This window comes from Eschrichtius robustus, chromosome 17, assembly GCF_028021215.1.
Source record: "Eschrichtius robustus isolate mEscRob2 chromosome 17, mEscRob2.pri, whole genome shotgun sequence".
NCBI lineage: Eukaryota > Metazoa > Chordata > Mammalia > Artiodactyla > Eschrichtiidae > Eschrichtius > Eschrichtius robustus.
In genome coordinates this window covers 53,888,594-53,910,885 of record NC_090840.1, presented here as the reverse complement: position 1 = coordinate 53,910,885, position 22,292 = coordinate 53,888,594, and the positions used below count along the sequence as shown (strand labels likewise).

The window sequence follows — 22,292 nt, the reverse complement described above, 5'->3', positions numbered from 1 at the left end:
GACATTGTCAGTCAGGAATTGTAATAGGAAAGAACCCTTGTATTCTATTACAAGTTAATCACTAAAAGTATGTTGCCTATGAGCTTAAATTATACATAGTGGCCCATCTCTGGGAACCCTGCCTCCCAGGTAATGAGCATTAAGGTAAAAAAAAACCTTTGTTTAGCTCACAGGAAACATCCTGACCAGGCCCACCTGTGAATGACTGCAGGCAGGAAGAAATTAACACATCCCCTCTGGAGGTGGACCGGAACCAGGAAGTGTTTGACTTTACTCCCTCCCCTTTTAGTATAAAAGAAGCCTGAGTTCTAACTCGGGCGCGATGGTTCTTTGGGGCACAATTTCACCATCTTCTTGGTCTGCCAGCTTTCCGAATAAAGTCGCTATTCCTTGCCCCAACAACTCATCTCTTGATTTATTGGCCTGTTGTGTGGTGAGCAGTATGAGCTTGGACTTGGTAACACTGAGCCCAGGAAGTGCAAAATTCCAGAAGGGAGATTTAGGTTAGGTGCTAGAAAGGAGAATCTGTTAGAGACCATGGAATGAGCTATATTCCCGAATTTCTCTCTCCAGCCACTTGCAAGCAGAGGTTTGATGGCCACCTTTTAGGGTTTCTCTTAATGCTATGAGATTGTCCTAGGTAACCTCAAAGGCTCCTTCAAGGTTCTACGATTCCATCAGCCTTGTCCTTGGCCAAATGTATTAATTAGGACTTGTGACTTCATATAGCAGGCACCCAACTAACCAGAGCTAGAATGTATGGGCTCTCCTGGAAGAGCAAAGATGCAGCTGATCCTCAGTCGTAACGGAACCAGGAACATGAAACCTGCGGGACTCTCTTCAATTCATGCCTCCACTTTGGCTTTGCTCACTTTCTTCTCTTTCTTAATCCAATTTCCATCATATATCAGAAAACATAGCCACTGACAGCTCCTGGCCTTTTTTTCCCCCATCTAATAGTTTCTGTCACTGGAGATGAACTGCCTCTTTGGTATCAAGGCAAAAAATAACACATCTTCACAGGCAAGAGTACAGACTGACCCATTTTAGGAGTCTGCACCCCCTATACCACCATCAGTTGAAGCCAGAAGAATGGGATTAGTTAGAAAATGGCAGGTCTCTTGGGAACACTATGGATAGATCAGAAAAGGAAGCATACTAAACAAAATAGTCCCCTATCTCAAAGCAAAATGACAGGAAGCTGGTGCTTGGGCATTAAGAACACCACAGGTTTAAAGTCTTTCTAACTCCACCATATACAAACTATGAACATAAATTTTAGGACTCGGGAATCTTCCAAGTTGATAACCACAATCTTTCCTAGAATATCTGAAAGGGATATTCACTGTTAATGCTGTGTATTCGGCAACTGTAATGTGCTTAGTGCTGAGCTAGGTGCTATGCTGGGTACAGAGCTATAGACCATGGTTCCTATGTTCAAAGATCTAACAATTGAATGGGATTAAGGACTGAGGAGCATTCTGAGAACCATTTTAAATATAATTAAATAGAGGATTATCCCTTACCGATGACTATTTATGAATAGTCCTCGCATCAAGTTTAAGTTAAAACTATCTTCTCAAGGAAACCCTCAATGGTTCAGAAGTAGCTTAGGCTGCAGAAATCTGTATTGTTTATTCATTTGTTCACTCATAAGCACTTCGTATGAACTCACCTTTGCTTTAGACACACTACTAAGTGGTAGAGTTACAGTTCCCTACCCTCAAATTTCTCAGCTGCTGTTCTCTCTGCCTGGATTATTCTTCACCTAACTCCCATCTCCCATTGCCACCATCACCTTGTATTTAACTCCTGTTCAGTTTTTTTTTTTTAGAAATTCACGTTCTTATTTATTTATTGATTGATTGATTGATTGCTGTGTTGGGTCTTCGTTTCTGTGTGAGGGCTTTCTCTAGTTGTGGCAAGTGGGGACCACTCTTCATCACGGTGCGCGGGCCTCTCACTATTGCGGCCTCTCTTGCTGCGGAGCACAGGCTCCAGACGCGCAGGCTCAGTAATTTGTGGCTCACGGGCCCAGTCGCTCCGTGGCACGTGGGATCCTCCCAGACCAGGGCTCGAACCCGTGTCCCCTGCATTGGCAGGCAGATTCTCAACCACTGCGCCACCAGGGAAGCCCTCCTGTTCAGTTTTATAGATATTAGCCTTCCTCGACTCTCTTGACTGGGTTAAAACACTGCTGTATATTTCCATAGCTTTTATCCCCTTTGGAAAGTTATCTTACTTGTAATTTTTTACCCAATGTGTGTCTTCCTTAGTAGAATGAAAGTCCCATGGGGACAGGGCCATGCTTTTTCTGTTCACTACAATGCCTAAAATAGTGTCTCAAAATAGCAAGGACTAAATATTCATTAATTTGGCAGATACTTATGGAACATCTATGTGTCCAGCATTGTTCTTATCACTGAGGATACAAAAGAGGGGGGAAAAAACCCATATATGGTCCCTTCCTTGAAGGAGCTTATAAGTTAGTCAAAGTGTTGATTTAATGATGGAAGAATGTTTAACTCAAACTCCTTATTTCCTGGGTGAAGAAATGATTGCCAGAGAGACTGAGTGGCTTAAGTCATATGAAGAATTTGAGTGCTGTAGATTTTGTTTTTGTTTTTTATTCCCTCTTACACACTGCTTCTCAATACACATTTCACAAACCAAAGGTGGATGTGTAAACTTCTGTTCATTCAGTCCATGGATGCCAGAGGATATTGAGGCATCATGAGCTGTGTGAGTGGAGACAGACATGCAGAGAATGTGATTTTTATGCCAAGAATGTTAAAGGTTAAGTCAGTATAGACAGACAGCTTTGGTGATTTCTTGGCCAATTCTCCCACAGCCCCCATGATAGTGACCATCATGTCCTTCATCTTTGCTTGTGGACCCTCGGTGTCTGGAGTTCCTGGGAAAGTGAAGGTGTTAGCGTCGATGCAGCCATGTGGTTAGGGTTTAGTCAGGAACTGCTACAGGAGAGCTCAGTCCTGAGCCAGGAATTGCAGGAAGGGACTAACATGGATCACTTTTGAGAAAGTAGAAGGGCTTTTCAGGAGAGGGCATATAAAAAAGGCAAGGAGATTTTTAGGAGTGTATGAACAGCAAAGAAATAGCTTGCTAGAGCAGAGAGTATATATTAAATAGTGAAAAGATAATATGGGATAGATATGGGGGACTGGGCTGGAATCAAGTCCTTGGAAATGAAACGGCTGGTTCAAGGAATGGAGAGAGAACTAGGTTTGGATTTCGGTTGGATTTCTAATTAATCAAACTCACTCTTAAATTTAGAGCCGGGGAGGACTTCCACTGGAACCCTGCTGGGGTTCTTTCTCGCAGTTTGAGGAACCACCCTAGAAGGGTATGGAGAGACCTTCTCCTCCACTCATACTCACGCGACAGAAGCCAGTCTCTGGACAGGTTGTTATATATCAGTTGCTCCATGTCAGGTTACCACACGTGTGTCCCCAACTGAAAATGCACCCCACCCCAGTCCCCCACAAAGTTGAACCGACACATCAGTGGAAACACATAGCATAGTGCCAACTGTCACCCTCGCCATCTCCAACCAGGGAATGGCAGAGCCTGTGTGTGATTCTCTTTGACTGCTGTTAGTGGAGGCCACACTGACTCAGAAATCTCACTCATTTAAATCTGTGAGTTGCTGAGTCATTTCATCAGAAAGCACCTCAATCTGCAATAACCTTTTTTAAAAGCAACCAGTTTTAATGATGTGAGCCGAAATCCTTTGGCATTTTAAAGAAGTGCTCTACTGAGGGCTATCTGCTAAGACCAGCAGTTTGCTTCTGTTATGGAGAGGTGGAAAAGATGATTTCATTGTCTTTAAATCATGTGCGGGCTCAGGGAATGAGCTGCAGCAGGCTTGGGAATGTGTGGGAAGAAGTCAGAAGGCCATGCATACAACTGTCTGCAAAGAAAATGTTTTATTTAAAGTGTTAAATACCATCAGGAGAATGAATTTGAGTTTTACATTAGTTGGTGTTCATTACAGGACTAATCTGCCCTTTTTTTTTTTTCCAACTGGAATTCCCTTTACTTTTAAAACATACTATGTACAGGGCAGCAATGGTCACTGGAATAGTGCTATTTACATGACTAAACCACAAGTCGAGGTGCAGACGTGAAAATTAAAAAAAAATACACCAACATTAAAATAAATACTGCATAATGACAGGTATGTACAAATATTCCATACAGTCATGTCCTTCTTATTAAAATTAGAAATAATTTATATAGGAATATGCACAAAAGATTATGTGACTGCATCTTAGTATCAGGAAAATGGTAAACGTTTATTCTAAGGGAGAGTATAGACACTATAGGTCTATTAAATCAATTGTTGCTGGTACACAAGTGTCTAAATTATTTCAATAAAGTTTTATTCGTTCTTTTCAACTTTACCTGGGTCCATCGTAGGTCTCAGAATGTCAAGACACAGTCTCGGTGTATTTCGTATTGCACCACATAAAGAGAAGGCATTTTTAGTGATACTCATTTTTAACTTTTGCACCATATCAAGCATGATAGTTTTGAATGGTCAACACTGAATTTAAAAAGGAACACAAAAGAGCAATTTTTGTGCGTGGCCTTAACTTAAACAAATGGTATGTACGTGGATTTCAAAAGTTGTTGCAAGAAGTTAAAATCCATCTATAAGAATGTGTTATCAAAGTGCACAGAAAGAAACAAAGAAGTATGGGTGGTTTATTACATTACTAGGTGACTTTTCTCCTAAGTTGGGGAACTTAAGAGAAATTTGACCTTGCAGCACCACCCAATGGTAATAACTGTCTGTAAAACCAAAGGCAGGGGTTTGATTTTGGGGATTTGTGTGTAGACTTTCAGTGATGGCATCAAAGAACTGTTACTAGGCAGACTGACTTTCTTTGAGTCACCTAAAAATTAGAGCTTTAAAATTATCTGTTGCAAATTTATGTTTGCTATATTTCTTTAGAAATATAATTTGTGAAAAATTGAATTTTACTACAGAAAAATGAATTAATAAACAGCCTTGTGTTTCAGGGCTCCAAATTGTTAGCAGTGTTTCTAGTCACATAGTAAATGGAAATTGGCTAAAGGAATTGCTTTAATTAATTAAAAAACAAAACACAAAACCTAAGACCTTCTAGAAATAATACTTTAACCCCTGTATGAATAATGCTGGTGCTAAAAACAAATTTATTAGACATTACAATGGCCACATGATTTTAGGATTTTCCTGTAAACTGAACTTTGAAGATGAAAATAAAATTACCATGCACTGTACAATAAATTGCAAAAGTTCAAATATCTTCTTTATCAAATACATGCTGACTTACTCTAATGTACTCCCAAGTCATGTTGCAAAATCCTTTTCAACATGCTTGAAATAAAGAAAGCTCTTAAATAGTTTTTTCCCCCCTTGAGAAATTCAGAGATTCAGAAGCATCTATAGCTCTGAATCAAACATGGGGTATAAGAGAGTATCAGGTCAAAAACTTGTAATTTTTTAGCATAATGTTCACTCTGGTAGGGAGAAAGGAAATAAAAGATTAAAAGAGGGAGAAGAAGAAAAGTGAGATAGTGGAAGAAAGATGTGAACAATTTGCACATATTGAACTTTGTAAGATTTGCATATTTAACATGGAAATAAATTGAATATGTTATACTTATTTGTCACATAAAGAGAATTTTAAGTATTTTCTAGAAAGTATTTTCTTCTGTAATGTCTGCCAAAACACAGACTATGATTACTTTAAAGAATAAACATGGTGTGTCTTTGTATCACCCTGTTGCATTCTCTCCCTTTTTTAAAACCATGCACTAGTGAAATTTATTTTTAAAAATAATATAAATTGTTGAAAATGGCTGATTTTTATTTTTATTTTTTGCAAGTTGCAGCCCCAAGAAAATAATTTAAGTATTCAGCTAATCTGTGTCCATGCAAAAAAAAGTTTCTTTAATTTCATTCAGTACAGTGTAGCCACAGAATTTTGTTTTTCAGAGTCCAACTCATCTTGGCATTAGTGAGTGCCATGCCTGCTGGAGCTCCGAAGTCTGCCACTGTTCACGCTGTCACATTGGACTGGCTGCTCCCATCCCCGTCCAGAGGAGGGCTGACGTTTTTTGTCCTGGACCAAGTCTTTGGTCTCTTGCTTTTCACCTGATGCTTCCTAGGACTTCATGCCTTGACTTGTAACAGGGCTTAATGGCTGGATAGCTCCATTTCTGTGGCATCACAGGACTTTGGGGTCAGAGAAATGAAGAAAAAGGAACGATAAAAATATAAAGGTGCCATTGAAAAGGGCTTTTGCTGCATGAAACTGATTCTTTGAGATTAATCCATGGCTTCAGATTGGACCAAAACGTGAGTGTTATTGAACTCCAAACCTGATAGTTCGTCATAGCTCCGCTCTTTCACCTGAGGGCCTTCTTTAGGGCACAATGTGTGCAACTTCCTCTGAGAACACAGGATCGCTTTGTATCCCTAGAAACAGGCTCAGAAGACACAACATTAAGCATGCAGTGTTACCAGGGTTTGCGACCTGTGGGTTTTTTTTTTTTTTTTTGTAACGCTGGTTGCTATGACAACAGTTTTACAGCTGCTATGAACGAGAGTAAGAAGGTCCAGTTGAACTTTCCAGAGATGATTGGGAAGCTCTTCTTGTCAGAGGGGCCAAGGTTGGATCTACTAGGGAGGAAGGGGGGAAAAGTTTGAACCAGCCAATCACCATATTGGATAGCTCCAGTTCATCTAAAAGTATCTGGGCCACTCCCATAAAGGATTTGTGATCCATGCGGCCATAGTCTCCCCAGACTATGATCTGTTGGCAAAATTAAAAGAGCAATGTCAGTATAATCATGTATGTAAAAGCTTGTCAACTAAAATACATTGAGTTAATGCGCTGACATCAACCATCAAGTTATGTAGTTGTATTTAATTACTGGGATAGTTGTCTTTACTAGAATCCGAAGGTACGTTAGGAAAACTTTACAGGAGTGTTAAGATCATAAGCAATCAAGGAAGATGGGAGCTTATGTGTGATGGGGGTTTACAAGTCTATAGTCACTTTAAAGGAAACAACAGTGTGTATAGCTTTTTTTTCCTTTCTCACATTCATTTCCATTATGGTTTATTACAGGATATTGAATATATCGATAGTTCCCTAGTGTGTATAGCTTTATAGCACTGGCCACTGCTTTGAAGTTTCCCAAGAACTTCAGCTGTGAGGAATGGAAAAGGATGCGACAAGAAAAGATGTTGGATACAAAGTTTGACTCCATGAAGACACTTTCTTAGGTAAGGAATATATAATTCAGTAAATACCTGTAAAACCTTTCCTTGGGGACTTTCTTCAAAAGATAATAGCTGCTGGTAGAGGGGTTCCAGCGTCTTTCTTGCCACTTTTGTTTTCTTTTTGGCTATGCAGACTCCATTATCTAATAGATACACCTTTACATATGGTGCTTGGGAAAAAAAACACAGAGGAGAGTTAAGTGATGAGCTCTGGTTACGGAACACCCAGTTTACGGGTGACGTCTGCCACAGCTTAATCTTAGGCTGGAAGAGCCAGCGGTCAAAAATCACTGGCCTTTCCACATTACGTCAAAATCATTAGCTAAACAATAGATAACTATCAGCCATTCAGGTAGTTTTAGGCAATGTTAACATAGCCTCTGAGTTGATTACTATTTTGCCATCAACTGGTTTTATGGATTTGAACAACCGCATTAAAAAAAAGAGAAATGCTTCCAGTTCCTAACAATTTCAAGGAAGATGTCTCGCTCAGTTTTTCATGTGTCAATACTTAAATCTACTTAAACGTGCTCGAAATTATATTGTTTTACTCACCCATCCCCACAAATCATTGATCACTCAAAAGGGTTTATTTATTGATGGTGTGGGTACACAACAGGGGTGGGGTTTGATGTAATATGTTCAAATTAGCCAGGAAGAGGCAACTAATTATGAATACCATGGGTTGAAGTTTTTCTGACAGACTCTTCATAAAAACATTTTCGTGCGTGTACAAACTGCAGTGTTCTTTCTAGCAGAGTCAGTTGACTAAACGCCAAGACGTTTATGAACACAAGTGTCTTAATCACCACTGCAAGGCTGTACAATAGGTAACATACATTACAATTTGGAATTTCTGCAAGGACAGGGAAGCTAGAGATTCAAAATTACAATTCAGTCAGTGGAGGTGCTGAGGTGAGAAACCAAGTTTCAGAATTGTTCTATACTTCAGATCCAATGTTCTCTACATCTCTGCATCAGACATCTGGAATCTGTGGCACTCCCCATGGCTCTAAGCACCTTAGATTATGACATTTCGGTAAGAAATATGTGACATCACAATAAAAACTTATAATGGTGCCTCTCTATATATTACAGGAAGTAAGAATCTTATAATTAGAATGTCCTTCACATATGGGCTTATGCTACTTTGGGAGCCTGTAACTATTTTTATTCTAATTCCAGGACTCTAAGGATTCTTAAGGAGAATTTAGAAGCTCCAGATAGACTGAAGAATAACACAAACACCAGCTAACAAGAACTTCTTATGTACGTGTCGTACAAAATGAATGTGATAGGTTTTATTTTGCAGTGGTTTCTACCACATATGTGCTTATCTAACGACTTGTCTTATCCCCGTCAGACCACCCTCACTGGGTGCTCACTCAGGACAAACACACAAACTACCACTTAACTGTCTCATTTATTAGTATCCTTGATCATTTAAGAGCAAAGTTTCCAGCATCTAATCAAAAACAAAGTCTCTGAATTGAAAAGTGTGGATTATGACCAATAATAGAAGAATATCTTCTGTTCTTACCTGGCAGTGTCTTCGAACCTGGTTTTACAACAAGGCCGCGGGCCCGAATGATTTCCACCTCCAACTGTCCCTTTTTGTCCATCATTCCTACCTGAATGTCACCTAATGGCGTGTGAGGAAGAAACAAACAGTGAGAGAAATGCTTGTGCCAAAGATCTTGGTTTATCATTGTTTCATCATTTCCTACATCTTTTCCTAAATTCAAATATACTTAAAAATTTATCAATGATACCTTACTTTAAAAAGCATATAAATTAAAATGGAAAAAATTAGTCAAAGTTTTTTGTTTAAATCTAAGCTACTCATTCCTGATAATACTGCTAAAGATCCTATTAAATTAAAGAATGTGATTTTCAATAATCTAAAAGAAAAACAATTACGTGACAAATTCTTACCCATGGCAGGTGTGGCCAGAGTCTGGCGCCCCACTAGCTGGGCAGGGCCAAGGCCATCCAGAAAATCACTGAATTGGCTATCAGAGGCCAAGCGGACACCAGGGAAAATCAGACTAAAAGTAAAATAACACACAGGATTAAACCTTCGACTCCTGTTTCCATCTAGCCCCCTTTCCGTGGCAGGAGCAGTTGGTACCTATTTTGCCACTTACATTAATTGGATCCCAACCTCCCCACTGCACCTCCACGGCTCTCCCTCCTTATCCTCTAGCAGCCCTCGTCCTGTATTGCAAGCCTCTGTTTATGTGTCTTTCTTTTCCTTGTCTGGAGGGCATGAACTGTGATTTCTATGTATAGCACTCAGTACACTTTGAGCACTTATTCCATGACAGGCATTAGCATATTGAATCTCTTAGCTGCACTATGAGAGGTTCTATTATTTAACCCATTTTATCGATGAAGAAAGTCTTCAGATCATTCCCGTCAACACCCAAACACACTGCTATTTCTTCCACCTTAAATCCCTTTCCCAACCTCCTTCCCTCCCCAGCTACCACCCCGTTTCTCTCCTTGAAACTTCGTAGAGCTGTCTCTATGCACCATCTTCGATTTCTTTCCTCTCATTCTCCTTTGAAAATCGAATCAGTTTTTCCTTGCTCTCTTCCTCACTTTTTCTCCACTCCACCAAAATTTCTCTGATCAACGTTACCTAGCAGCCACAGTGGTAAATCTGACCGTTAATACTCCAGACTTGTCTAATTGAACATATTAGCCTCATTTGACCCAATTGATCCCTCCCTCTTCCTTGAAACACTTTCTCCACTTTGCTTCCTGGACTCTCTAGCCTCCTGGTTTTCCTCTTTGGCTATTCTTCCTCAGTCTCCTTTGCTAATTTTACCACTAAATATAGGAGGCTCCATCTTTTGACTTCTTCTCTGTAAGTCCTGATTCCCTTGGCAATCTCATCCAGTTTCAAGGTTTTAAACACCATCTATGCTCATATCGCCTAGACTGACATCTCCAGCTTGGGCCTCTCACTTGGGCCCCAGACCTGTATTCTAACTAACTGCTCTGTCTCCTTACCTGCTTGAATGTCTAATAGGCAATTGAAACTCAACTTGTCCCAAGCTGACTCTCAAACCCCAAACAAACAAAACATCAAACTCTGCTCTTCTCGGAGGCTTCCTGTCTTAAATGGCAACTTCATTCTTTCAGTTGCTCAGCCCTGGAGTTGTCTTTCCTCTGGACTGAATATTAAAGCCGTAATCCTCAGTATGACTGTATTTGGACGTAGAACCTTTAAAGGGATATTTAAAGTTCAATGGGTCATAAAGGTGGGGCCCTAAGCTAATACGACTGGTGTCCTTATAAGAAGAAGAAACACCAGGGGTATCCATGAAGAGAGAAAAGACCATGTGAGGACACGAGAAGGTGGCCATTTGGGAGCCAAGGAGAGAGGTCTCAGGAGAAACCAAACTTGCTGACACCTTGATCTTAGATTCCTAGCCTCCAGAACTATGAGAAAATAAATTTCTGTTGTTTAAGTGGTACTGTTTCTGTGTATTTTGTTACGGCAGCCCTAGCAAACTAATACACTCTTTCTCTCACATTCATATCAAATGCATTATTGAATCTTATTGTCTCTACTGTCAAAATACATCCAGAATCCGACCTCACTAATGCTACCACTCAGGTCCAAGCCATCATTTTCTCTTTCTGTATTGCTGCAACAGCCTTCTGAATGATCTCCCCGTTGCCACCTTTCTCTCCACTCCCACAGCAATCAGAGTGATCTGTTAAAACTGAAGCCAGATAATGTCAGGCCTCTGCTCACAATCCTCCACTGGTTTCACATCTCGATCTGGGTAAAAGCAAAGTCCTTGCAATGATGTATAAAGATAATACAACCTGTCCATCCCTGCCCCCCATATCTTAATTCCTAGTTTTTTACTACTCCTGCCCTCATTCCCCAGTGCCACCATTCCCACCACTGATGCCAGGTAAGCTCCAGCCTCAGCGTTGCTTCAGCCTGAAACGTTCTTCCTTCAAACATTCACGTGTTCACTAACTCCCTTCAGATTTTTAATCAAATGTGCCCTTTTCCCAGTCTAACCTACATAAAACCCTACCCTTAACCCCTGCCATCTCTTCTCTCACCTTTTTCTCCTTAGCACTTATACCACCTAATCTATTATATATTAAATATTATATATTTTCCTAATTTTTCTTTTATTTGAACAATTTTTCAAGTTTATTGTCCATCTTATCTGTTAGACTGTAAGTTTGATGAGGGCAGGGGTTTTTTCCTTATTTGTTCACTGATATATATCCAGCATTAGAACCATGCCTGAAATATTATAAGTGCTTGTTAAACTCAATCAATTAATTAAAATGAATCTTAAAAAAATCACATAACTTGCCCAAGTTTCTACAGCACCAAAAAACAGATTAGAATTTAAGCCTATATGATTCTAAAGCCTATGGTCTAACCACCAACTGATTTTTGCTTCCTCGTGTGCCTTATATCCCCAACTCATAGCAAAGTGCCTAGAACACTAGGAGGTATGGAAATATCTGTTGAATGAATTTATGAGTATTCATCCCATTGCTCCAATAAGACTATAAACACCTGGAGCACAGGGGTCATAGTTTAAACATTTTTATATCCCTAACAGTGTCTAACACAGTGCTTTGCAGTGATGAGTGCTCACTGCACATTTCTTTTTTACTTGATTCTCCATCTCTTTTAAGACTTCCTTGATTAATGTCAAATCTATTTCGTCCCCCAAGCTTAATTCCCAAATATACAGTTAATCCAAACCTTTTTAATGCTTCCATAAATATCCCATATAACCTTATTTATAAATGTATGGAAACCATATAAATCTCTTGTATCTATATAATTGTGCTAGCTGCTCCTATGGCCTCACATCTATGAACTGACTACACATATGTTGCCTAAGCACCTGATGCTTCCATGGTGATGACAGATGAGGTCAGTAAACCCCACTTTCCTCTATTAATGTCCTTTACGCACCCATCTACGATCTGCAGTTGCTAATTATTGTTAATTTGTTGGGGACAGGGCTGTACAATCTTTACAAACGCTTTAAAAATATCTCAGACACAGTGGAGTCAAGGGAAAGCTACATGATAACTACCTAAAAGAAAGGCTCACCAACGTTGTGGCATTTCTTTTTGGCTGTTACATTTATCCGAACTGTTTGTTACTGGATGGAACTAAGTATGTATCAATATTCTATATTTTTTAGTAATAACTCTTAGAGCAAAGATTTAAAAAATTACCATCGTACATGTGGCATGGGCACAAGTGATTATTATTTCTGTGCTTTTATGTATTATTTCAAGGTAGGGCAAACTTCTATTTGTGACAGTCACATTTTAGCATCTTGCCCTTAAATTGAAACACTTTATCCCCAAACCTATTTCCATTGATATAAAGAGCCAGATATGTCACATTTCTCAGTGGCAGGTAAGCAAAAGTTTTCTTCACAGCAAATCAGCCAGTGAAAGTTAAAATGGTGCTATAGGGCATGTGAGTTAGCTTTGGTGAAAGCACAGAGAGTGAGGTAGAGGAGAAGGTCTCCAGCAAGGCATGGAGACCACGGCCCAGCCAGCATCACTCACTTTCCTTCTGAGCTGTAGCTGTTCACGCTGCCATCTGTAGATTCTCGGCTTGCCTGTCGAGTCATCCAGTTCCTCATTTCCACAGCCAAACCTGTTTCTGTACTTCTCTGCACGGTGCTCCGTAGCTTTTTACCACCGGCTTCTGCACGGACAGAAAACAAAAGGGGTGATCGTTTTGTCATCATCTTCTGATAACAAAAAATAGCAGCCAATGCTTTGAGGTCCTCAGATGAAAAACCTGCATAAATACAAAATGCTTTTATGAAGGAGACAGAGAGAAAAGGTATTTCAAATTATGTCTTGTTGAGTGGGGTGAAAACTTTCTAAAAAATCTTCAAGAAGCACAAAATACCATTGTTTTATTTGCATTTAAAACAGTGTTCAAATTGGTAACAAAAGGAACAAAAAGGTTCAAGCTATGTAAAATAAGCTTTGTTTTCATTGTAATATTTAAATCAAGATGAATTTATGCCTGTCTTTTTCTTTTTTCTTTCTTTTTGTCATAGTCAAAGAAGTAGGCCTTCACATTATTTCCAAAGAATAGGTGGTGAGTAATCCTCAATTCTAGCTTTAACTTTCACACAAAAACCTGTTTTTGCAGGGTGAGCAGTATTAGAAAGCAAAGAAAGCTGCACTAAGGAGATAGCCCTGCCTGATAACACTTTCACATCTGTTTGTAACTTTCAGAGAGATTCTCATAAGGAATGCAAAACCCAGCAATGCCACGTGAAAAAAGAGCTTTTAAATTTTTGGTCATAGATAGTCATGTTCTTAAGGATCTTCCACAGTTTGAATAGGAGATTTGCTTATGGAAGCCAATTAGAAGACCAAACAGGAAACTGAGTCAAGTACCACAGATGTAACAGAGGTACGAAGTGCCATCCGCAGAGGACAGGGAGGAAGGAGCATCACAGAGGGAGTTGGGATTTGAGCTGGGCTTGAAAAATGGGCAGATTGGGATCCAAGAAACAGCCCCAGTTATCAAAGGCCTTGCATGTTGGAATGTGGAGCTGAGAGATGACTAAAGCTGGAGCAACAGGGGGATGGTTCAAATTACTTGTATTAATTTACTTCCTGTCAGGTCTAAATATTTATCCACATTGACTATTCATATCATTAGTATTTTGGGATATGGGAAGCTCTTTTAGTGCCTGGTATTAATAATTTCATTTTAGATCAATAAATATTTGGTGATATTGACAGTGACTTGTGGAAATCCTTTCCATCAAACCTCTTATAATATTTGCTCACCATTTTGAAACACTGCTTTAAATTTCATCTCTTCTCCACTTCCAACTTTAATGTACATCAAAATGCTTTAAAAAGTATATATAAAATATGTTATCACTGATCTACAACTCAGTTCCATAATCTGAGCCTATTTTAGATAATTGATAGTAAAACATGTTGTACTGATATGAACTATTGAGAGCAGCTAAAGCATCCCCCATTGATGACGGAAGGCTCTTCCTTCCAGAGAAGTGGTTAGTTAATACATGCAAAAAGTGAGAAAATTTTAAAATTACCAATTGGCAACCTCCAGTGGAATAAATGATTCAAATAAGGCACATCAATGGATGCTAATGCCATTAGATAAAAGGATATTCATATGAGCCAAAAAAATCATCCCACAAATTAGTTCTAATTGTTAAAGGAAAACAGGTACTTTACTACTGGGAAACCTGGCTATGGCCATCTTAATCAAGTGAGCAAACTTAGCACTAATAGTGGGGCAATCACTGTAGCACCTATCAAGTTGTTCTGGACAAAAGTACACAACCTGTTTCTAATCAGGTCTTTGCAACCAACTTCTAAGTTTTCAAAAATAGGATAGAATAACAAGATAAAGGATACACACACACAAAATCAGACAAACCCAGAACATGGGATTTTGTTCAAGGGAATTGACCTAGTCTCTTAAAGTTAATATCATGAAAACAAACTGACAAGGTGGGGGAATTGTTCCAGCTTTAAAAATATCACAGGGATGTAACTATTAAATGCTATAAGTATACTTTGATTGGTTTCTTTTCAAGAAAAAAACAACAACAAAAAAGAAACACTAAAAGCAAAACACTAAAAGCAATATTAGGACAAGTAGGGAAAATACGAATATGAATTGGGTATTAGATGGGATAAGAAAATTGTTAATTTCCCTAGGTAGATAATGGCATGTATTATAAAAAATTTCCTTATCATTAGGAAATACATACGCTGAAGTATTTAGACATGAAATGTTATATTGTTTGCAACTTACTTTCAAACAGTACAGCAAAAAATACACATATACATAAAACAAAGAGGATGAAATAACAACAACAGTAACAAAAAGGATGGGGGGGCTTCCCTGGTGGCGCAGTGGTTGATAGCCTGCCTGCCAATGCAGGGGACGCGGGTTCGAGCCCCGGTCTGGGAGGATCCCACATGCCGCGGAGCAACTGGGCCCGTGAGCCACAACTACTGAGCCTGCGCGTCTGGAGCCTGTGCTCCGCAACAAGAGAGGCCGCGATAGTGAGGCCCGCGCACCGCGATGAAGAGTGGCCCCCGCTTGCCGCAACTAGAGAAAGCCCTCGCACAGAAACGAAGACCCAACACAGCCAAAATTAAATAAATAAATTAAAAAAAAAAAAAAAAAAAAGGATGGGGATGAAGAGCAGACCTTGATAGCCATACATTCAATATTTATGATTTTGTTTGAGAGTGATCCCCAAATGGCCACATTAAACTGAATGAAGTAAGTCAGACAGAGAAAAACAAACATCATATGATATCGCTTATATGTGGAATCTAAAAAAATGGTACAAATGAACTTAGTTACAAGACAGAAATAGAGTCACTGGTGTGGAAAACAAACTTATGGTTACCAGGGGAGAAAGGGTGGGGGAGGGATAAATCGGGAGATTGGGAATGACATATAGACACCACTATGTATAAAATAGATAACTAATAAGGACCTACTGTATAGCACAGGGTACTCTACTCAGTACTCTGTAATGACCTATATGGGAAAAGAAATCTAAAAAAGAGTGGATACATGTATATGTATAACTGATTCACTTTGCTGTACGGCAGAAACTAACACAACATTGTAAATCAACTATATACTCCAAAAAAAATTAATTAAAAAAAAAAGTAGTAAAATTTTGTCCAGGTGTGAACTGGAATCATGAAAGGTGCTGGGCTGGTGTGAGGGAGCCAGGCCAATGGCTGAGTCCTGGTCTCTCCGTGTAGCTTTATCGTTCACTTCCTGTGAAGAATGCCTATGAAGAATGAAAAACCACCACCAAGTGAGATACACAACTTCAGTGACGTTTGAAAATGCAGAATGAGGATAAGTACAGAAAACATGACTTCCTAAAGGTCTCAGGACATGGCCTTTGCAGTGTCAAAAATCTACTGGTTTTCATTTAATGCCTGACTCTTATCACAGCAAAAGTGACTTGAAAATCTGCTATTATAGGGTGATGAGAACTAGTCACCATTTGGCAAAGAATAACAATACAATGAGCATGTAATCCTTTTGTTTACAGATTGCTTTTTACATGTGTCCTCTTTAGAACAACTCTCATAATCCCCATTTTACAGATCCAGTATCCAAGGGCCCCAGCAGGTTACACAATTCCCTGAAGCCAAACAGAAAATGACAGAACCAGACTTTATACACAGTTCCCTGACTCCAAGTTCTCTGCTATTCACTATATTGTCGTGAAAATATAACCAATGGGTAGCTTGGACAGCTGTCCATGGAGATGATACTAAGCTAACTCGATGAGTACATGTGGAAGGCCCTGCTAGAAGCAGCTGGTGGGGTGGAAAGAGCAGAGAATAGTGAAGAGGTCAGGCCCTGGTGTCCAACTGTTTCTCTCAGAATCCCTACTCTATCATGTACTAGCTGGGTGACATGAAGCAAGTTACCTTCTCTGTGACTCAGCTTTCTCAAACTGTGAAATGGCAATGATAATAGTAATGCCTACCTGATATAATTTTTGTGACGGTTAAGGAAAATAATATATTTAAAGTGCTTAGGATAGTGCCTGCTATATAGAAAATCTTCAATTAATGGTACTGTTATTATTATTTCTACCAGAAAGGAAATCAGAAAACATGTATTCTAGGCCAATCTTTACCACTGACTAGCTGGCTCTATGGCCTTCTCTGAGTCATATCCCTCTCTCAGTTTCAGGTTCCTCATTTATGAAAAAAAAACAAAGGAGGGGGAGGGTGCCAGATGATCTCTGATCTCTTTTAGCTCTAAAGTCTATGAGTTTGTGTCATTAATGTATGACCAAGACCATGATTAATAGCATATATTGAGGAGATAAGGCTACTCCCTGTCATCTGATAGAATCAAAGAATTCTAGGCATATGCTGAGCATTTATAATAGCTTTTTAAAACATGTCTTTTAAATGTACTTTTATCTGATATATTTATAGACTTATTTAAAAAGTATGTATTTTTCTTCTTTTTTTTAACATCTTTATTGGAGTACAGTTGCTTTACAATGGTGTGTTAGTTTCTGCTTTATAACAAAGTGAGTCAGCTCTACATATACATACATCCCCATATCTCCTCCCTCTTGCGTCTCCCTCCCACCCTCTCTATCCCACCCCTCTAGGTGGACACAAAGCACGGAGCTGATCTCCCTATGCTATGCGGCTGCTTCCCACTAGCTATCTATTTTAAAGTATGTCTTTTTCAATACCACAAATCCTTTGCATCACATTCACAATAAAAGTAATTTAACCTAAATATAATTCATTATGGTGATTCACATTTAATGTTTTGAATGCTGTCATGTTATTCAACCTAAAAACTGAATCTATATAACAGAGAATGCCTATATAAAGTATAGTAGGCAGAATTCTAAGATGGCCCCCATGACTGTTACTTTACACGGCAAAAGGGATTTTGCAAACATAATTAAGGTTACTAACCAGTTGACCTAAAGATAGAAAGATTATCTTGGTGGGCCTAACACATCGACATGAAAACTTTAAAAGCAGAGTGCTTTCTCTGGCTGGTTCCAGAAAAGTCAATCAGGGAGATCTGAAACACAAGAAGGATTTGGTGTACCTTTCCTGGTTTGAAGATGAAGGGGACCATGTGGGAAGGACCTGAGAGCAGCCTTCAGCAATGCCTAGCTGACAGGAAGCAAAAAACTGGATTCTGCCAACAGCCTGAATGATCCTGGAAGCTGACTTTCCCCCAGAGCCTCCGGACAAGAACTCAGCCCAGCCTACACCCTGATTTCAGCCATGCAATACCCTAAGCAGGATCCCAGTCATGGCATGCCAGACATGTGTCCTACAGAACTGTGAACTAATAAATGGGTGTTGTTTTAAGCTGGTAAAAATTTGTGATAATTGTCAAGCAACAACAGGTAATTCTTTAGATTGTTGTTTTAATGGGAGATCTATCAAAATAACCCGTTGTGACCACAGGAGTAGAACAACTGAAATTATCTGTAAGAACTCAACAGCCATGATAAGAAAAAGTATATATTTTAGAAAGTATATATACATATGTACACTACATACATATCATATATTTATATATATGATATGTGTGTGTGTATAAAGATGTTTAAAAATACTCAGGTAGCAAACTACAAAACTAAGGCCCAGATTATGTTGTTGCAGAGTTCTTAAACCACTCATTCTGGTGTGGTATTTTAAGCCAAAGTATATTTGGAGAAGGTGCCTGTAGGTAAAAATCAAGTTCTTGAATTACAAAAGATCACAAGCATAAAGCAACACAGGAGGTGTCCTTGTTATTCTGCTCTGCTTAGTCTGATGACTCATTTGCTTGGCACCCTCTAAATTCAAAGAAAGCCACTTGAGTAAATAAACAACCAAAGTGTCAGTTTCCCCTAACAATGCTGAAAACCAGGAAACCCTTTGAGTGACTTGACAACAAAAATCAAAAAGTCCTCTCTGCTACTGATTGGAAAACTCTCCTAAGCCCCAAGATGAGACTCACAGTTAAATGCCTAACTTAATGTCAGGGTGACCTCTTTCCAAATCTTGGGTCCACAGAACCCATTCCTGCTTGCTCTCACCTGGAAAGTCTCATCCCCTTTTGCAGACAGACTTACTTTAGAGTCAAGATTTTCTTGATGTTAATATGGGAAATGATTTATGGAAACAGGTTGAAGACAGGTTGGTAGATTCTGAAAAATGACTTCCCATCAGCAGATATTACATCCGGACATGAAGAGGTTGATTTACCTATTTGGTCCTGCAAGACCTCAATATGGGGACACTCATGAGTAGATTACTGTAGTTGTGTACAAAAGCTTGTGCACTTATATTTATGTTTGTCAGGGCTTCTTACTATAATAAACATAATTCAAATCTCAAAAAGTCTAAACAAAATACGGACAAATATCTGACAATTTCTTTTGGGCTAATCCAGGACTGGCATTAACAATTAAAATAAATAGAAATTTAACAGTTGATTGCCAAAATTGTTTCAGAGTTTAACACAAATCCATTCATTCCAACAGCTTTGTCACAGCTATTATGAAGTAGTAAGTGAGTTACAAGTAGAGGTCACAATTACAGTAGACATTAGGGCTGTCTAAATATATTCACATTTCCCTCACTTATGAAGTTCAGTGTGGTCATGTAACTTGTTTGGCCAATGAAATGTGAGCAAAACTGGTCTGTGTAACTTTAGGGTAGAAGCTTCAAATCCAACAATGTATAGAAAGAATTGCACACCATGATGAAATGGGATTTATCCCAGTTATGCAATGCTGTTTCAACTTTCAAAAGTCAACTAATGTAATGCATCACATCAACAGGCTAGAAAAGAAAAATCACATGATCATATCAACAGGTGCAGAAAAAGCATTCAACAAAATCCAACACTTATTCATCATATAAACTCTCAGTAAAGTAGGAATAGAGGACAGCTTCCTCAACTTGATAAAGAATATCTACAAAAAACTTACAGCTAACATACTTAATAGAGAGAAACTTGAAGCTTTCCCACCAAGATCAGATACAAAGCAAGAATTTTCCTTCTTACCACTCCTTTTAACTTCATACCGAAAGTTCTAGCTAATGCAATAAAACAATAAAAGGAAATAAAAGGTATAGAGATTGAGAAGAAAGAAATAAAACTGTCTTTGTTCACAGACAGCATGATTGTCTACGTAGAAAATCTGAAAGAATCGACATAAAAACTCCTGGAACTAGTAAGTGATTACAGCAAGGTTGCCGAATACAAGGTTAATATACAGAAGTCAATTGCTTTCCTATATACCAGCAATGAACAGGTGGAATTTGAAATTAAAAACACAATACCATTTACATTAGCATCCAAAATATGAACTACTTAGGTATAAATCCAACAAAATATGTACAAGACCTATATGAGGAAAACTACAAAACTCTGATGAATAAAATCAAAGAAGAACTAAATAAATGGAGAGATATTCCATATTCATGGATAGGAAGACTCAATACTGTTGATATGTCAGGTCTTCCCAACTTGATCTATAGATTCAATGCAATCCTGATCAAAATGTCAGCAAGTTATTTTGTAGATATTGACAAACTGATTATAAAGTTTAAATGGAGAGGCAAAAGACCCAGAATCACCAACACAATATTGAAGGAGAAGAATAAAGTTGGAGGATTGATACTACCCAACTTCAAGAGTTACTATAAAGCCACAGTAATCAGGACAGTGGTACTGGTGAAAGAATAGACAAGTAGATCAATGGAACAGAAATATAGAACCCAGAAATAGACCCACATAAATATAGTCAACTGATATTTGACAAAGGAGCAAAGGCAGTACAATGGAGCAGAGACAGTCTCTTCAACAAATGGTGCTGGAACAACTGGATATTCACATGCAAAAAAAAAAAAAGAAAGAAAGAAAGAAAAAAAAGAATCTAGATACAGACTTTAAACCCTTCACAAAAATTAACTCAGAATGAATCACAGACCTAAATGTAAAATGTAAAACTATGAAACTTCTGGAAAACCTAGATGACCTTGAGTATGGTGATGACTTTTTAGATACAACACCAACAGCATGATCCATGAAATACAGAATCGATAAGCTGGACTTCATTAAAATTAAAAAGTTCTGCCCTACAAAAAATCCTGCCAGGAGAATGAGAAGATAAGCCACAGGCTGGAAGAAAATATTTGCAAAAGACATATCCAATAATGGACTGTTATCCAAAATATACAAAGAACTCTTAAAACTCAACAATAAGAAAACAGACAACCTGATTATAAGATGGGCCAAACACCCTAACAGATGCCTCACCAAATAAGATAGTATATAGGTGGCAAATAATCATATGAAAAGGTGCTCTACATCATATGTCATCAGTGAAATGCAAATTAAAACAATGGGATACCAGTACACACCTATGAGAATGGTCAAAATTTAGAACACTGACAACACCAAATGCCGGTGAGGATGTGGAGCAACAGGAACTCTCATTCAGTGCACACTGGTACAGCCACTCTGGAAAACAGTTTGGTGGTTCCTTACAAGAGAAGGCGACTACCCCAGAGAGTCAGAGCACTCAGCTCCTGTTGTTATTACTTGTTAATATTGTTAATAATTATTAATCCTTATTTTAGCAAGAAATAAAACCAAGCTTATGACTCTTTTGCAGTAAGATCATTCTAAGTTTTTTCCATAAAAGTTGAGGCTTATCATTTTGTTTTGTTTTTTTTTAATAACAAACCACCCCAAACTTAGTGACTTTACTTATTTTTGGCCACACTGCATGGCATGCGGGATCTTAGTTCCCCGACCAGGGATTGAACCTATGCCCCCTGCAGTGGAAGCGTGGAGTCTTAACCACTGGACCACCAGGGAAGTCCCTCATCTTGGTATTCTTAACACATTTAAATATAAGAAATTATAGCTCTCACTGTACTCTTTTGGGGGTTGTCTTTTTTATGGTACTTTTTTGTTCCTACTACCTGATGTTACTATTACGGCAAATGAAATTATTTAGAAAATTGTTCCCCCTGCTTTTTGGCTTTTTTTTTTAACTGACATCTGTCCTTGGCCACGCATCAGCCCACTGATATTTGTGCCTGTTTCTCTCTCAAAAATGGACATGAAATATCACGAACCTCTTCTTAACTCTCAAGTTAGCTATTTTGAGGCAGCATTTTTGTGGTGAGAAGAGCATGCCATTTTAGAATCAGATGATATGAGTTCAAGTCTTTATTCGATCATTAGCAAACTCTGGGCAGGTAACTTCCTTCCCAAAGCTCAGAGTTCTTTTGTGCAAACTTGAGATCAGACTTAGCCTATGTCATAGAATATATGAAATGTAGTGGTATTTAATGAGTAGTGATAAATAAGGACCAGATACTGTAAGCTCTGTGAAAAAGTTTTGAAAACTGTAAAATGCTATACAAA

At 38.6% G+C, this 22,292-nt stretch overlaps 1 protein-coding gene across 40 annotated transcripts in view; it reads right to left on the bottom strand.

Annotated features, from left to right (window-relative positions):
• Positions 1–5,876: 5,876 nt before the first annotated feature.
• The window catches only part of RIMS2 (regulating synaptic membrane exocytosis 2), a 607,795-nt gene continuing 591,379 nt past the window's right edge, over positions 5,877–22,292 (bottom strand). For all 40 annotated transcript variants that reach the window (XM_068525902.1, XM_068525911.1, XM_068525907.1 and 37 more), the window contains 5 exons: positions 12,884–13,025; positions 9,236–9,348; positions 8,841–8,942; positions 7,331–7,470; positions 5,877–6,827 (listed from right to left, as the gene is read on the bottom strand). In XM_068525902.1, coding sequence (XP_068382003.1) covers positions 6,609–6,827; positions 7,331–7,470; positions 8,841–8,942; positions 9,236–9,348; positions 12,884–13,025 — 716 coding nt within the window. In that variant the 3' untranslated portion in view covers positions 5,877–6,608. The remainder of the gene's footprint in view (positions 6,828–7,330; positions 7,471–8,840; positions 8,943–9,235; positions 9,349–12,883; positions 13,026–22,292) is intronic.